We start from the raw sequence: 18447 nt of genomic DNA, 5'->3' as shown, positions 1-18447 counted from the left end.
GAACCAGGGCGTAGAACATATTAGACCAATCAATAAAGTCTAAGGGATTCCCTCCAAATATCGACATTTCACTACGGATTGTTGGGTGACTACCTTCCAGCGGTGTTGGTTCATTTGGGCTAGCCATCCAGGACACAAAAGTATCACTCTTCCGCTCATGTTGAATCACCTCTTCCTGGGCTTGGTTGTCCAGCCACTGACGAACATTATCTGGAACCTTGGTGTCATCTACCTTCCTTATTCTTGCCTTTTCTTCTAGCCTAAATGCTTGCAAAGACATTTGATCATCCCCAAAGACTGTGCTCTCTTCGTTTGCTCTCAGGTTCACATGTTCCTTCACCGCCCCACAAATGTTGATCAACCGATTTCGTTCTTGAACCACGTAACTCTCGATCCACGTTTCTTCTTCTAATTCTAAATTCAAGGCCTCAAAGTCGTCGGCCGTGGACAGTAGTTTGGACGCCGTTTCTTCCAAGATTTCGGCCTTTCGCCGTAGAGCGGTTCTCGAAACTGGGTTAGCATTTTTCAAATCTTCGTCAATAATTTTCATTTGATTTGCCATCGATCTTTTCAGTTTGGCCAATTCCTTTTTGATCATTGCCTTCTCGTCACTAGTGGTGCCCTGGGTTGGCTTTATCGCAACCTCTGACTCGCTCGCCATTATCTTGCGTACCATCCACACTTTACTAGTTCCAATTTACAGACACAAATAGATCTCAAGGGTCCAAAAGCCACAAAACGCTTCGATGGCTCCAAATTTCAAGGGTTTCGCCTTCTACGATTGAGCCAGGCTCATCCTTTTGTCTTGGTCAATTCAAATTCAAATTTTCCGACTGTTGGGAACCATAAGCCGCTTCGACACAATCCGGCTCGAAGGACCAAATGTTTGGGCGTTTTACCGCAATCAATACCCTTTCTAATAACTCTATGATTTCACCAAAAATGGACTATATTTTCTTAATCCCAAAAAAACACGTTGTATATTTTTTGATCAGTTGCCGGATGTTGTTCTCAAAAGTCGCAACAACAACATTCCGCTTACATCATTCAGGGTCATCAGTTTTCGTCTCTTCAGTGGCCATTTTCTCAAAAATCATATTTTGGCAATTCAAGAACCAAACATGTGAATTTGTAAATTTTTGGTCCTACTCTAAAGTGCTATGGTATCTAAATCAAAACATCATGATCATGACCTCTAGCTGAAATATGGCGGGTTCATCAAGTGGAATGGCCATTGAAGTGAATAGGAAAAAGAGTAAAATCAGGTTTTTTGTTCAGAAACGCCCCTTGTAGTCAAAGAGGTCAGAAAGGTCAAAGAGAGCATAGCAGAGAATGCTCTCGAAATTTGCGATTTCAATAAACGGCAGAGATGCAACAAGGCAGGCAAAGGGTGTAAATTGGCTCAACCAGTATGATGTCCCAACTGTTAGAGGGTTTGGCCTTCTCAAGTTCCATGAGAAGGGATGTTCCAAAGGATGCAGCTTTGTGCATGAGATCATTGAGGCACAAGATATGCCTCAATTTCAAATGCACAAAGGCCCATCTCAGGGGCAGTAGGAGGAAGAGAAAGCAGTTGTCTCAACCTCTTTTTCAAGTCTCTCAACAGACTTACCCCACCCCTTTCCTTTCCCCTTCCCTCTTTCCCTCTCATTGTTCCACTGCCTCTCCTCCAACCTCATCCTCAATTCCTTTAACCTCTCTTCTGCCCAAACTTTGTAGCCCTAATTCCCTCTCTGGTCGTCATGAGCCTCAAGAAATATTTTAGATCATATGCTCACGTGGCGGCCACAGTTCCTTCTCCCCCTCTTTTACGCCCAAAGATTTTCTCATCCTCCACTTAGGATGAGTTTTGTCCAAAAGCAGAATTTTTTAAGGTTATAAGGCCTAGTCAAAGATCTGATAGCTCTAGCCCATGGAAGGACAATCAGGCCGTACAAGGGCTTTACCTGAATGTGCATTGTCTTATTTCCAACAAGGACAGCACAAAGACCAAGGTTCTTGAGGAACTAGCTATATATAGGCAGGTCTCATTCATTCCCACGACAGAAACTTGGCTTCGACCAGGGGTTTTAGATGAAGAGCTAGCCATGGTTGGTTTCAATTTAGCTCAATGTGATAGAGTACGCCCTGACAATCCCATTTTTCCGCATGGGGGCGTATGTCTATATGTTAGAAATGACCTGCACACTAGTCATGTAAAAATGTCTAATGGAGAAGTAGAGGTCTTAGTTTGTCATCTTCAAGGTCTTGATCTGTCCATTGTGACAATATATAGGCCCCCCTCTTGTTCAGTAAGCTCGTTCTTGTCAGCTCTCAAATTCATAGGAAATGAGTTGGACCAGTCGGTTTGCTCAAAGGTTTTCTTTGTAGGGGGCTTTAATTTTCCGGCTAGCGTTGTAGAGTGCGAGGCTAGTCCCGATGGGTTTATTCTCATTTCGAAATCGACATCTCAGTCGTTTGAAAAGCTGGAGGAGTTTGTGATCTTGCGCAATCCCTTTCATCATGTTGGTGTAGCCACTAGAGAGAATAGCGTTCTTGACTTGTTTTACTCCAATGACCCTGATCTGATCCAGTACGTCCATGTGACGGCTAGAAATATGTCAGATCATCATGTTCTCGAGATAGGGTAGCCCTCTAGGGTCGACCATTACTAAAAAGCCGGCGTGCTCTAGAGTAAGACCGGCCAAAAAGGTCGGTCTGACTAAGTTCAAGTTCAAAGATGAACATTGGTCGTTGATTATAGAAAGGTCAGTAGAGCTTGACCTCATGCAATTTTAGAAGTTGCATTTCATTTGGTTGTAATTACATAACACATAAGCGTCATTTTCGAATAAGCTGGGGTGCAGTGAATAAGAAGCTGCTGTTTTGGAACCTTTTTAGGTTTCAAAACGTAGTCATGCTCCACCTAATGATGTTCAAACTTGGATAATCTCATCTTTATTCACGCAACCTTCCTCTTAAATCGCTTCTTCTCCCTCTTTTTTGACGCACGTTAACGTTTTATGAGGCAAATTGTGAAAAACAGCGAAAAGTTTATTCCGTCCTTTTGAAAAACGTTCCTTAGGTTTCATTCTTACTCACATGTGAGTACCTTCTGAACTTTTCTAATTTGCGCTTTTCAAGAACAAGGAAATTCAGGTCTTTGAAACCTTTAGGATGAAAGCGACATTTTGACAGAGATCAATCGAGGTTGTACGTTTAGGAAAGTATTGTTTCGTGAGTAAAATTACGCTAGAAAAGAATGAATATTCCGAGGGTGAGCGATGCTAAAATATGTAAAAAGACAATGAAAATGTTAAGGCATGATTTCCAGATACTCCACTCACGTATCATATTTAATGGACTTTGGGACAAAAGCATGGCGGTCCCATTGAGTATTGATGGAACATCTTCCTAGATGTATGCTCCTATCACTGACTTTTGTTTGACTCGACAACAGTCACACTTAGTAAGCGAGTAGATGGAAACATGGACATTTTGGATGAGAAAGACGCCCCAGTTCTGTCGCAGCTCCATCCTGGATCTTGCATTTGAAAAACTAAATTCTATGAATTCGTACTAACTTCGATCCTAAGACTCAATTTTATCATGTAAAAAATTGGGCTCAGTTACTACTGTGTTTTCAACTCCAAAGAGTTTAGGAGCAACAGCCCATTGCTCTATTGATGAGTTCGTTGAGATTGGCACGGCTTGTGAAGTTGATCTTGTAGTCACAGATCAAGATGCTTTAGAGGCCATCAGGGACCTGAGACTCTCGAGATCCTGATGGTGTGAAATCTCAGTTTCTGATGAGATGCTCACTGGTTCTTGCTCCTGTTTTCTCGTACTTGATGTGTTGCTTCTTGGATCAGGGCAAGTTTCCCTCTTCATTAAAGTTAGCTCATGTTGTTCCAATTTTCAAAGGGGGAGATAAGTCGCTCCCTTGTAACAGTACGCCAATTTCTCGCACTTCAATTATTGCGAAGGTGTTTGAGAAGATCATGACTTGTTGAATTTCTTGAAGTCAATGAAGTCCTTCCTCCTAGCCAACATGGGTTCCGAGCACATTTTAGCACGGTTACCCACCTGATTGAGCATATAGAGCAGGTTATTGAGGGACTAGAGAGCCATGAAACAGTTGATGTGGTTTATCTCGACTTTGCCAAGGCCTTTGACAAGGTAGATCATGGTCTTTTAGTTAACAGGGTCCATGAGATTGGGATCCAAGGCAAGGTTCTGAATTGGTTAAGAAGTTTCATTTATGGTACGAAGCAATTGGTTAAGGTTCCCTTAGTGATAAGCATGATGTCAAGTCGGGTGTTCCTCAGTGCTCCATTTTGGGTCCTCTCCTTTTTATCATCTTCATTGCTCCTCTTCAGAAGCTTGGTAGTTGTTGTTCCGTCCATCAGCCAGGAGAACTTATTAAATTCCCGTGGTGAACGGAAACATGGAACTCTTGACCCAAGCACTAGATAAAAAATACCTTGATAGCTCTCAAAGATGGAGAGCACCTAGTACATGGGCTTCAATTTCTTAGACCTATCTTAAGGCCTCCGGTTGTGACCCCAATCAAGGCATACAATCAATAGTTCGAGCTTCCTTTATCAGGGCCTCAAACAGTCATCAATTGACTAAGGATACAAATCGCTAGCCACCTCTACTCCCCACGGTTACAGATCAATCTTGGATGTCTGGCATATACCTGTACCAATCTCCAAGGCTAACTACCTTGCAAAATGTGGTCACTATCCTAGTCTAAATGCATCAATCAAAGTCGACCTCTACTCTAGAGTCTAACTACTGATTTCTGCTACAAGAGTGATGAACTTTAGATACAGTTGCATACAAATCACTTGCTACCTCTACTCCATACGATGCCAGCACGATCTCGGTCGTCTGGGAAATCTAGGCTACTCTTCAAGGCAAACTATACAGTTCAATCTACTTTACTCATCACAAACACGCCGCCTATCAGCTGTCTTGCTCCGGTAAGAAAAGTGGGGGAATTGTTGGGCCAATAAAAAGGGGGATATTCACAAATGAAACAATGGGATAATAATTACTCCTCGATGTGTGGTGAGAGGGTCCAACGGAGATGCTCGGATGACGTCCACTCGACGGGATTGAAGGTCCACTAACAGAGAGACGAAGTGCTGTACTCAGACTCGGCACTGTCCCATGTCCTCTTGCTTCTCTGCACGGCTTCCTGGGTTTCCCACACCCATACGAAGACGATCTCTGTCCTTCAAAACAGTTCCCACTTCTTGGCACCACAACAGTGGCAAAGTCCCAGCACTTAACAACGGCAGGTGGTTCTTCCTCGGAGCGGTTCAAAAACTGACTTCTCTCCTCGAGCTCTAAATTGAGACTTTTTCTCCTTGAGATCCAGATTGTGACTCCTGTCCTCGATGAAGGGTGATGCGTGACTCTTCTCCTCGAGTACCAAAAATGTGACTCTCCGTTCTTACACATTCCCCATTGGATCTGAGAGGGTTGTGGTAGCCGGTTCAGGTAGACCGGGATTTCCTGTTTCTCCTCCCTTCAAACATGTCGACATTCCTCCTTCCAGAGGTATTCTTCGCTCAGCTATCCACAAGGAATGGACTAAGCACTGGTGCGAGGGATTGATCGCCATTGCTGAAGAGGCTGATATCACCGACATTATACTGGCGTTTGAAAACTACCTCCGAGAGACGAGATACCCTTTGGTGGATAGGAGGGCCTTCAATTAACGTGACCAGGAACAAGGCGAATCTGTGGAATCCTATTATGCAGCTCTTCGTGCTCTTGACCGAGATTGTGGGTACATTCACACTTGTTCCGAATCGGTGTTGCACCAAGAAGAAAGGATACGGGACCGGCTCCTATCTGGGCTCCAGAAAAAGGTCATGAGACAAGAGGTTCTTAAAACACCAATTAGCGAGTTGACGTTGGAGTTCGTGTTGAAGGTATGTCGTAATTCAGAGGCAAGCCAGTCGGTCAATGATCAGCTCAGTGGGAGCTCGATCAATGTGATGGGGAAGTAATCCACCTACAAGGATAGCAAGTTTGAGAAAGCGAGAGCAAACATAATTAGCGTGGGAAAGATCAGTCGATGGCCGTGCAAGAAGTGAGGTTTACCAAAAGAAAAACATGGCGATGCGTGCTTTGCAGCCGATGCAGAATGCTTGCATTGTCGTAGGGTGGCTCACTATAAGCGAATGTGCCCGCTTCTCAGTGCTCAGTCGCTGGAGGGCTCAGGACTTAGAGTGGATTTCAACAAAACTGTCTTACCCTCAGCTCGATGGGCAAGTCTGGCGAATTAGTTCAAATTGCCACTAGTGATGGATTGCACACCAAGTCAATGAAATGGTTACCAGACTCCGGCGCATTTTGTTGCGCGTTCAGCGTTCAAGATTTGAAGGATTTGTGCGGGTCCATGCCCACCGCTCAATTGACAAAGACTCAGGGGGCTCTGGTCGGAGCGGATCAGTTTCCATTAAATCCTATGGTACAATTCAGTTAACCTTGAGGAGGGGTGCCAAGAAATATCAAACAAAAGTGCATGTCTTGGAGCAGACCAATGCTCCTTTGCTAAGCAAGGAAGGATGTGTGGCGTTAGGACTGCTACCAGAAGGCTGGCCGATGATGGAAATCCAAGCACTTTCCCTGGCAAGACCAGGGGATCGGAGATCTATCATCAAGGACATCAAAACAGAAACCAAAACCAAGGACGGAGCGAAGAAGTGCCTCATGGGCGAATTCGCAAATGTGTTTGACGACAAGGGACCCTTACGAGTATTGGATGGGCCGCCCATGAAGATCCAGTTAGAAGAGGGAGCGATCCCAACCCGAAAGTATAAGGCATACTCAATTCCTGTCCATTGGAAAGATCACGTGAGAGAGCAATTAAGCACAATGGAAGATCAAGGAATTATAGAAGATGTGCCTCTTGGCGAGGCTCCAGAATGGACGCACCCCATGGTGGTTGTTCCAAAGAAGAACTCGAATGAACCCCGCATTACAATTGACTTCACAGCTCTAAACAAGTTCGTGAAGAGGCCAGGGTACCCAACCAAAGTGCCAAGAGAAATGATAGCCGAAATCCCGCATGGTATGGGCGTCTTTACGACGCTAGACTCGCCGCACGGGTACTGGCAGGTCCCATTGGCGGCCGAATCCAGGCATCTGACTACTTTTATTACGCCTTGGGGGAGCAAGCGATTTTGTAGAAACGTCATGGGGTTGGTATTGGCCGGTGATGAACATAACCGTCCTGGAGATGAAGCACTAGCAGGCTTGTACAATGTAGCCAAGGTCGTAGAGGGCATATTGATTTATGATCGGGAACCAGGACCACAACATGAAGCTCGAGTGAGAAACGTACTCCACTCCAAAGATGCGAGCAAGCCGGTATAATCTTGGGCAAGCAAAAGTTTGTTTACGCCCAGCCGTCAGTGACTTGGTGTGGATATGTGTTGAACAAAGAGGGATATGTGGTGAACCCGAACTTAGCTCAAGCTCTTAGAGGGTTTCCTGTCTCCACAAATAAGGTGGATGTCTGATCCTTCTGCGGGCTTGTCCAACAATTCGAGGCTTTTTCCGCAGAGATTGCAGAGCTAGATACACCACCACGATCAATGCTCTCTCCTAAGGTCAACTTCATTTGGGAGGGGCACCAACAGAAGTTATTTGAGCGCTTGATTGAAGTCCTGACGTAGTCAAGGGTGCTGGTTCAATTAAGAAGAGGAGCAAGGCTCCGGTTAGAAACTGATGCAGCCCAAACTCGTGGGTTGGGATTTGCCTTGTGGTAAGAACAGGAAGATTCGACGTCTTCGAGACTTCTACAATGTGGGAGTAGAGCAATAACACCCACCAAATCGAGATACTCAGCCACCGAAGTCGAATTATTTGCTGTAGTGTGGGCAGTGAGGAAAATCCATTTGTTCGTTCGTGGAACCACATTCGAGTTGATAGTGGACCACATGCCGTTGGTGTCCATTATCAACAACAAAACCTTGCCAGCTATCAAGACTCCACGGATTGCAAGGTTGAAGGAGAAGCTCCAATAATTAAAACCCATGGTAGTATGGCGGTAGGGAGTGAAGCACACAACTGTGGACGTCTTCTCACAGTTTCCCGTCTCCAAGCCAAGCTCAGAAGATCTGGAAGGCGAGCAAGATGTTGAGGATTACGTCAAAAAGATCGTGGAACAGAAAGCCAGTTTGATCAACTTCCTCCAACCAGCAGAAAACGCTAAAGAACGTTCCATAACATTACGTTAACAAGAGTTTGGATCTCCGGTGAAAAGGATCAAGTCTATATAAAGCTACTAGAACAAGTGATCCGAGGCTTCCCCGAGCACAAGGAAGGATTCGACCTTGATCTTCATCCGTACTGGTCCGTACGATCAGAGCCAGCTGTAGTGGACGGAGTTGTGCTCCATGGAAATTGGGTGGTCGTTCACGAAGGGATGCGTAGATCGGTGTTGGATGATCTTCATGCGGCTCATCTCAGAGTGGAAAAAACCTTGGCACGAGCACGGTCTTGTCTGTACTGGCTGGGAATTTCACACGAGATTAAAGCCATGATCAAGGAATGCGACACATGTGAATATTACAAGGCAAGCCATCAACAAGAACCTATAATTGAAGATGTTCAATCTGCATGGCCAGGGGAGGCCGGCCATTGCTGCAGATTTATTCAGTTACGCTGGAAAAGAGTATTTGGTGGTTGTGGATATATACTCGGGATGGGCAGAGGTGTTCCCATTCACAGGACAAGTAACTTCAGAGGATGTCTCTAGGCACTTGATGAAGTGGTGTTCTCAATTTGGAATACCTTGGAGGCTAACCACGGATGGTGGTCCTCAGTTCAAATCAAGAGATTTTGCCCAATTTTGTCGAAAGTGGGACATCAACCATGATCCATCGTCACCATATCATCACCAGGTATGGAGGCTGATCGAGCCAGACGAGCAACCTATTTTAGTAACCCTGACATATAAGCTGTTTTTAGACCAATTAAGAATAAAGTATCGACGTTCAGCCACGTGTCCGTACAATACTGATGGGGACCAAACAAAAAATCACCGGAGGTTGCAAGTAGGGCTACCAATTTACATTTTCAATGGCATACGGCATTACTAGCGTTTGATCGAAAACCCGTTAGTTAATCACAAAAGTGACCCTGATTTTTCTCCGATCAAACCAGGGTCACCTTTTTGGCCAAGCCTAATATTCTACGATACGTTTGAATTTCCTAGCTTTCTGGCGATCCTGATTTTGGAAATTTGTTTGATCCCACCACTACCGTACAAGTCTCTCGAATGATCTCTCTCTATCAAGGAAGATATAAGCGATCCAATTAGTGGATGCGCGTGTAATCTATGATCAAGGGCTGTAGAAGCTACTTGTGATGGATTACGTCGTCTTTGCGAGCATTGGGGTGGCATTTGGTTGACATCTGGTCCCCAAACGGACACACGTTTGGCAATCCAACAACTTCGCAGTTTTCACAAGACGTTAACATATGACGGTGTTACTCACAATACTGATAAAAAGTGTTTTGGAAATGCCAAGATTTCTAATAATAATTCCCGTTGCTATTGAAACAAAAGGAACAACTTTTGTAAAAAATCATCTTGGATTCTAGCTCAAATCCATGGAGCAAACGATAAGGTATCTCGTTTTCAAAAATTGCATTTTCATCAAATTTGACTACAAATTGCTCCGGTTATATCTTAAATCAATTACCAAAAGATATAATAAGCTTTTTCTATGCCTAAAATATAAATGGAAATATTTCACTTTTCTGAAGCAGGTAGAAAAAAAAACGAATATAGTTTGCAATATAACTTAAACCTTACTGAATGTCAATATTTCACAATTGTGATGCCATACTTGTCAATTGCAACTTTAATCAAGCTTAATCTTGAATTTTGACAAAATTCTACTGACGTTGAATAAAAACATCGGTAGTACGTAGAAATTAATTATTGCAGTGACAATTTGGAAAATTAAACTGTCACAGGTATCGTTCAAATATTTTAGGACCATGATAGGATAGTGTAACTTTTGGCACTTAAATATTTTGAAAGGCAATTTTGCATGTTTTGTAAGTTTTAAGCGATATTTTTTGCTACTTTTTGCTTTTAAAAAGCCTTAAACAAAATATAGAAATATTATTTTTTGCCGTGTCATTGAAAAAGACAATCATATTCCTTGGGAATATCTGGAAACATAATTAGGCCATTTTTCGATCTTTAAAGGCGTAAAACGCAACCTTTAAGTTGTAAGAAGTAAGCATGTGCTTAAAAGAAGCTTATGAAATTTTAGGTCAAAGAAAAACATATCTAGATGTCTTGGCATTTGAGCAAACACTTAACCAGAAAATGTAACCACCGTGCATACATTGTCTCAAGACATTTTAATAAACAGCGTTCCGTGAACTATTGTTCATCCTGTATATCATTTATCCATATCATACCAGGATGATGTACTCGATTGTGCACGGAACAGTAGTATTGTCAGTATCTCTTCCTATGCTGATGATACAAAATTGGTAATTGGTAGGGAATGATCAGAATTCCGGTTGTCTGGTAGAGGTCTTAGACCAAATCTACTCTTGGGTTGCTGCAAGTAACCCGGGATTGAATGGACTGAAATTCCGCTCAATGACCTTTGGGTCGACGCCATTAGACACTCCACTATATGATGATGAAGGTAAGGACATTCAGCAACTATCATCCATGAAAGATTTAGGTGTAGTCCTCCAAGATAATGGAAAGTTCGATGAGCATATCCAGTTGAAAGTTGGTAAAGCTTTTCAAACATATGGTTGGATGTATCGCACGTTTATGTCCAGAGATAGTATCACGATGCTAATTCTGTACAAGTCGATTGTTCAGCCACATCTTGAATATGCTTCACCCATTTGGGCTCCAATGAGTTCAGCAGGTTTGCAAAAGGTCGAACAAGTCCAAAGATGTTTCACTAGGAACATCACAGGAATGAGAGCTCTTGTATTGGGAGAGCCTAGAAGAGTTGGGACTGTACAATGTTCAGAGAAGGTACGAAAGGTATCTGATACTGTACGTTTTCAAAAGCATCCATGGGCTTTGTCCCAACCCAAGATTTAGGGTCAATTGTAGTGACCGTAGAGGCTTAACGTGCGTTTTGAGAGCACCTTCAAGCCCTCGAGAATCCAGGCTATAGTTAAAACAATGAAGTCCACCTCTCTTCTTTCTCGGGCTCCTTCATTGTTCAATTTGCTGCCCTCAAATATTCGTAGGGCGTATGTAGGCGTTGATCCAGTAGCAGGATTTAAGACCGACTTAGACAAGTTTTTGACTAAAATTCCCGATCAACCTTATATTCAAGGGTTAGCCTGATGAACCAACTCAAATTCGTTGGTCGATCAAATAATGTATATAAATAAAAGTGAAGTCAAATGAATAATTTTCTCGTCTTGAACTGGCGGGATTCCCATCCCAGTAGCGGTAAGGAAGTGCGCAAAAAATGCATGTAAAAAAAGGGGGAGTCACACACAGTACAAACAGTTAGGTAAAGATGAAATTCTTGGTCATTGTTGAGTAGAGGATGGGCCAGATTGAAGAGATCTTTTGTCAGCTTCCGTCGTTGGTGACATTGGGCCGGGAGCCGGTCAAAGGTGCGTGACCACCAATACTCCGAAAGGATGTCGGGCCAAGGGCAATAAAGTGTAAATAAGACCTTGACCCTTGACTGCGAAGGACAACTTGTGTCCGGACATCACCTCCAGAAAGGTAAAAAAATTGCAGTCATACTCATTGTGATATCACTTTCTAGCAGACTATTTCATTGCCTTTACCTTTTTGACATTTTCTCGTTTTATTTAAACTTGAACAAAGACTATAAGGAGTAAAACATGGATAAATAAGATACTCAGGAGCATATGCAATAAATTTCATCCATTTCTGACAAGAGCTTTTAACAATACAGTTAAAATCAGATATAAGAGCAGCTTTGGGGCCGTGAATTTCTGCTCTTATATCCGATGTGCTCTTGTCGTCCAGTTCCGCGGCTCCGGAGGCAAAACTGATGACAGAAAACATATTTTTAAGCAATAATTTGATGTAGTTTTACGGTCCAAACCAAAGGCAGCCATAAAAATCGAGAAAAAATGAAACAAAATGCAAGAAGGGCACTGTGTTGGCTGTATGTTTACGCACCAAATATGTATTTGATTTGTCACAGAATTACATACTGGCTATGAAGTTTGAAAAAAACCCAAGAGTTTTCCTAAGGAAGGTCTCCTAACTTTGTGGCAGTTTCGGTCAGGCTTAACTTGGTCAGTCAGTCAAAATCAGCAAGGTGCTTTTGCTTGTCCTTGATGGGAAAAGTGGTTCCCTTGGCAGAAGCCATTATATATGACTGTTTGAATTTATGAGAAAGCGGCTGAAAACTTGTTTTTATAAAATGGCTTAACCAGTTTCCATCGAAAATTTCATTGTGGAGCACGGGAAATAAATAAAAAAATATTTTGCCGCCTTCAATTCTGCTCTCATATCCTATGTGGCCCAAAATGTTGTGCTTTTATATCCGATGCTGCTTTACTATACTTTACTATATAATTTGATTTGGGGTTTCGCAATCCCGCTCTCATATCCGATTTGCTCTTATATCCAATGCTCTTATATCCGATTTTTACTGTATCACTGAATATATCACATAAAGTGAGGCCCTCTGCGGCCACAATTTTCTGACATCTTTTTATTGATTGTTGACCAGACGGCTGGCAGAGGCAGAGGACACTTGGCAGGCCTCTGAGATATCCCTGAGGTTGCGGAATGGGTTCTTCCGTGCCAAACCTTGACCTTGTGGATGTTGGTGGCTGTGGTGGCCGTGACAGTCCTCCCGGACCTCACGGTGATGCTTGCTTCTCTGTTCCTGGCCTTGAGTTGCTGGAAGACTTTGTAAACCTAATTGACATTGTATTCCACCCTCTTGGCTATGTCCTTGATCTTGTGCCCGGCTTCATGGAGCCCCTTGATGGCAGCATGGGCCTCTTTAGCCTCGCAATTACTCTTGGAGTGAGCCTTTTTGACGTTTCTTGACCGTGAACCTCCCTCTTTAGAAAATTGGTCATTTCTCACTCAATTTTTGTCTGATTTTGGCGAGTTATGGCTCATTTTAAAGATAATGGGCGTCTCCATCACATAGCACCACTCACATTTGACTAGACATCCTCTTGGCTGCACTGCCATACGGCCGCATGACACTTGTGACATCTCTTTTACTCTGTTCTTGTGCATACACCGGTTGACTTTAGAGGATTGAAATTTCTTTCTAATTCACTCTTTTTATGCCTAATATAAACACCCGAGGTTTTTTGGTAATATGTTAATTAGTTTCGGCTTTAGAATACAAATTTGAGTCGCCGAACTTTTGTAAGACTATGTATAATGTCTTTACATCATATTTTATTTTATATTTCAGTTTTACCCCATGACATGACCAAGTGTCGCAATAAAGATTTTTAGAGAGAAATATGTCATTTGATCTATCCAACTCAAATCTAGACCAGCTTGAACATGGCTAAGCCCAAAGCGTTTTGAGAGCATTCACAAGCCTTGAGAATCCATGCTAGTCAGAACAATGAAGTCCACCTCTCTTCTTTCTTGGGCTCCATCATTGCCCAATTTACTCACCTCAAATATTCGCAGGGAATACGCAGATGTCAATCCTGTAGCAAAATTTAAGTCAGACCTGGACAAGTTCTTGACCAATATTCCTTATGAATCCTACATTTAAGCCACACCAGCCAACCCTAATGGATTGGTAGATCAGATTTGATAACAATTGAAAGCTACATAAAATAGTTTTATACATCCAGTCGTCAGAATAGTTTCTTGATTTCCAACAATTCTGCAATTTGTTGCCAGAGTTCTACAATAACTGTTTTCTGTGCCTCCATCACTTTGATCATTTCAACCATCGTGGGCTTACTTTTCATATTTAAAGCTTCATATTGAAGTTCAAAATCTTGTCAAGTTACGCTGTCTTTTTCTTTTATTGCCTTTGCTTCCTTCGATGCTTTTTTCCTCCTTTTGGCTCGAGGAGGCAAGAGATGGTCGATCAATGTTAAAGCTCCTTTGGAATCCTTTGACGTTTTGTTTTCTCTTGGTCCTCTGCAAAAAAGTTCAAGAAGCCTGGGAGTGAAAAGACCTGGACGTCCGTCTTCTCCAACTTCTCTCTCTCCTTATAGTATACATTCAGTTCTCAAGTGTATTTTCAACTCCAAAGATTTTAGGAGATACAGGTCATTGCTCTAATGATGGATTCGTTGAGATTGGCGAGGCTAGTCAAGTTGAGCGGTTAAATGATCTCGCAGGCACAGACTAAGATGCTCTAGAGCCCATCAGGAACTTAAGGCTTTCGAATCCTCTTGGTCCTGATGGTGTAACATCTCAGTTTCTTATTTTGATAAGGTAGATCATGTTCTTTTGTTGAATATACTTTATGAGAAGCACAGGTTTTAGGGTTAATTGCAATGGCAATAGTGGCTTTACGTGTGTTATGCGAGCACCTTCAAGCCCTGGAGAATCTCGGCTTGTTAGAACAATGACGTCCACCTCTCTTCTTTCTCGGGGTCCTTCATTGTACGATTTGCTTCCCTATCATAAATATTCGCCGAGACTGACTTAAATTGTGAAATTGTATTCTCTGTTACAACTCAAAATACAACCACTAGGTTGTTGCTGGTGTTAGATAAATGGCTCCCGAACATACGTAACATGACGTCATGCTCTCGAAGGCTCGTTCCGGGTTCCTTGGAAAACCTTCATAGCCTTTACGAAACCTTATTGAAAGTTTTCCTCTTTCGCGATATACTGCATTCATAGCTAGGCCTTTCCCCGTAACTAGGATAGTTCGACCTCGTGCTTTCAATTTGACAACCTGACCAACGACACAAGTAGAAAGTTCTTTAAACCAAACAACCCAATATGCGGGGCCCATCGTCCTCTTTCGACTTTCATTGGGGCTTAAGGCTCGTTCTGTGCGGTATTGAAAACGGTCCATTGTTGATTTTGCAATTGCATAAAACAGGTAAAAAACAGTTTTAACTTCTAATTTTCCTTTTAACGTACACCCCTTTTCAAATGCTTAATTTTTAAATGCTTGCCTGTTCTGTTGAATACTTCACATGGAATTTGTTTACAGACAGAGAATGCGCGACCAAGGTCTGTCGCCCTCGCGAGGATTCAATGCCAAAGATATTAGACGAGGCTCCACTGCTTCTACTTCTTCCATTGATTCAAGGTATTGTAGAAGGGATCAGAATTGGTCTTAAATATTATTGTGTTGACTTGAATCGGCTAAAAAATTATAGAATAATTCAACTCATTATTTATCTTCTTTCTTAGGAGCGTGGCTTTGGAGATCAGTTCAGAGGAAGAGAAGGAGCTCCTTGGTGTCATTGACGATGTTCGTGGGTTCATTGGACGACGTGATGGATTGCCATCTTACATCCATAGAAATCATATCATTGAAGAGCTCAGTCGAGCCCTTAATGCCAAGACCATTGATAACCACAAAAAGGCCGAGGCCATTACCATGACCAAGAAACTCATTGATCAAGAAAGAAATCCGAAAGAGGCCCAAGAATGTTATGACATCATCTTACCCTCTGTCATCGTTCAGCTAGGATCCGTGGAAAGAGAACTCCAACAAGCCGGTATTAAGTTCATACAAAATTGTCTCGAGGATCGAACGTACAGCAAAACTGTCGTTCAGCAAATGGTCGATAATGGAGTCAACCATAGGTCGCACAAAATTTCAATCGAGACAACAAAGCTACTGCCCGGGTTGTTTCTTCCCTACTTGACGGACACAGACTTGAGCCCATTGATAACATCTTTATACGAGCAATTGAATGTGAAACAAAGAGAGCAGTTTGCATTTGGAGCTTTAATCCGGCATCAAGAGCTTTTGGGCGCTCGACAATTCGCCCAACTCAGCGAGGATGCCAATCGTCGGGATCAAGCAGCATTCAATGCAATGTGCCATAATTATGAAGATCGCGATTACCACATCGCGAAACGCCGACCACGCGAGGGTGTGTCGTTTGGCTTGATTCCAAATCACGTGATCAATCGAGTCTTGGACCGGACGAACCGTCAAGAACGAGCCGAAGGCTCTATTTTGCTCAAAAGAGAACTGGAAAACGATGTGAACGACCTCAGCCTTCTTCTGCCTTATATGGGTAGCTTCTTGAAGTTTTTGAGCGCCTTACTAGACGATCATAGCCCCAAGGTGCTTCTGAATGTATTAGATTGCCATGATATCTTGCTCAAACACGCCCCCGTCACAATTCGTCAGCACATGGAGCTCACCACACACAACATTCTGAAAACGAGTTTGGAGTCCAAACCACTGATCAAGATCAAGCTGTACCTACTCATGGAGGGCCTCATGAAAATTTGCGGTCCGGCGTCGGTGGTGGAGCTTCTGCTCCAAGAACTCGACGGCAAAAATCCTCGAATAAGGGAGGACAATCTCATTTACATCATTTTTGCTCTCCTCACTTTCCCCAGTAATGATTTCAACTTTGATTATCTGATCGAGGATGTTGTTCCCTGTTTAACAGACCCTAAACGCAGAGTACGGCAAGCTACCTTGGAATGCCTGGCTCACATCCACCAAGGCAACGGGGCCGACAAGGCAAATATAATATTTGACGCTATAAAACGGATTGAAGTGGGCATGTATGACAAACCGGACGATGTCAGGAAAGCTGTTCAACATCGCATCAATCGGCGTCAATTGGCCAGAATTACCGACGAGGGCTTTGTGGAATATGGACTTTTAATTCCTCACACTTATTATACCCAACAAACGCACTCTTTGCATGGCAGACGGTCCAAATATAAAACCGTGCTCGAGGGAGCAGACGTCGAATGGATTCTGAAAGGATCTGGAGGTATCAGTCGAGGCACTGCCGGACAGTTCCTTGGTATTACTAGCAGTGCAGGAGCACTGGGTAGCAATATTAGCTTACAAAGCCTCCGAAGTGTATCTGGTCACTCGAATCGAGACAGATCGAACAGCTTTGACTATGATTCAGGGTCATCATTGAACGGCCATTCGAAAATCCCCGAGATCAAAAGAAAATCGAGAAGCGTGTCTCCCCCACATCGACGGAACCGAAGTAACGTTCGAATCGGCAAAAAGAAATTCAATTCTGCCTATTCGGAAGGAGAGAATGACGTGGAAGACCTGTACGACAATAACACGGACATCAAAACTCATTGGAAAAATGATGTCAGGAATTGGACACCGGAGGAGCTGAGATTGAGAGATGCCAAATATGACTCATTCACTGTCTCTCAAAGCCAGTTAGATCTTCGAGCTGCGGCAGCCACGCCCCCGTCTCAAAGACGGCGACGGAAAATGTCCTTGCCAAACGTGAAGGAGGAGGAGCAAGACGAAGAAGACCAAGAAGACGAAGAAGACGAACGAACCTTGGACCGATCCAATCAAAACAGCCCAAGGCGCCGGAACAATGACAACGCCTTCAAGAGGACATCATTAGCTCTCATGGGCCAAGCCTCTGGGGAGGTTAAAACTTTGTTCGATAATGAGGATATGAATGACGACGAGGCCCCAGGGGCTTTCAAGAATCCTAAAGTGGCATTTGCTCAAGCTCAAGACGATCTAAAATCCAACAAGTGGCAAACAGAGTTGGACGGCCTCGATGCCATCGTACGTCTCATTAAATATCACCCAAATATGATCATAGATGAAATCAATCTGGTCACTCACGACGTGCTCAACGAATGCAAAAATCTTCGATCCCAAGTCACCAGAGCTGGACTCCAAGCTCTCGCCTTGATGTTCGTTTATCTTGGTCGAGAAATGGAAAACAAGCACTTGGAAAACATTACATTGATGCTATTTCTCAAAACCGGGGATACCAATCGATTCATTCGAGAGGATGCCAACCTGGCCCTCCAGACGTTAGTGGAAAACATTGCCGTGCAGAAAGCGGTGATGAGCCTAATTAAGGCAGGTGTATCCCATAAGAGCACTGTGGCCAGAACCACTTTGGCCAGGCTATTGGCCGAGATGGTGGAAAAGCTTGGCCAAGAGGCGGTCATGAACGAAGCAAGCACTCTCGAGGAACTTCTGGACGCGGGAATACAATTAATCTTGGATGGAAGTGTGGACACCCGAACAGAAATCAAGCGAATGTTCAAGGTGTTGATAAATCATCCAAGCTTTGAAACTGCATTGGAAAAGTATGTCAAGTCAAAGAGAGATCTGAACCATGCTCGTAAGGCTTTGAATTCCCTTCGGGGGTAGAATCAAGTGTGCATACGTACAAGATTAGTAAAGTATCAAATCTGTGAAATTGCTCATCAATCTTTGTAGCACAGAAATACTAATGAAACGAAGAATATATCTGCTTTATTTTCTGTGAATTGTTTGAAAATGGCAACTTTCATGT

The 18447-nt window shown here is 43.2% G+C and overlaps 1 protein-coding gene across 1 annotated transcript; it reads left to right on the top strand.

The window, feature by feature from the left end:
* Positions 1-14640: 14640 nt before the first annotated feature.
* LOC131885032 (TOG array regulator of axonemal microtubules protein 1-like) lies at positions 14641-18421 on the top strand. The gene is made up of 3 exons (XM_059232956.1): positions 14641-15047; positions 15162-15260; positions 15365-18421. The coding sequence occupies exons 2-3, from the start codon at positions 15169-15171 to the stop codon at positions 18300-18302; spliced, it is 3030 nt and encodes a 1009-aa protein (XP_059088939.1). The 5' UTR covers positions 14641-15047; positions 15162-15168; the 3' UTR covers positions 18303-18421.
* Positions 18422-18447: the final 26 nt, after the last annotated feature.

This window comes from Tigriopus californicus, chromosome 8, assembly GCF_007210705.1.
Source record: "Tigriopus californicus strain San Diego chromosome 8, Tcal_SD_v2.1, whole genome shotgun sequence".
NCBI classification, from domain to species: domain Eukaryota; kingdom Metazoa; phylum Arthropoda; class Copepoda; order Harpacticoida; family Harpacticidae; genus Tigriopus; species Tigriopus californicus.
This window is presented reverse-complemented; position numbering and strand designations above follow the sequence as displayed.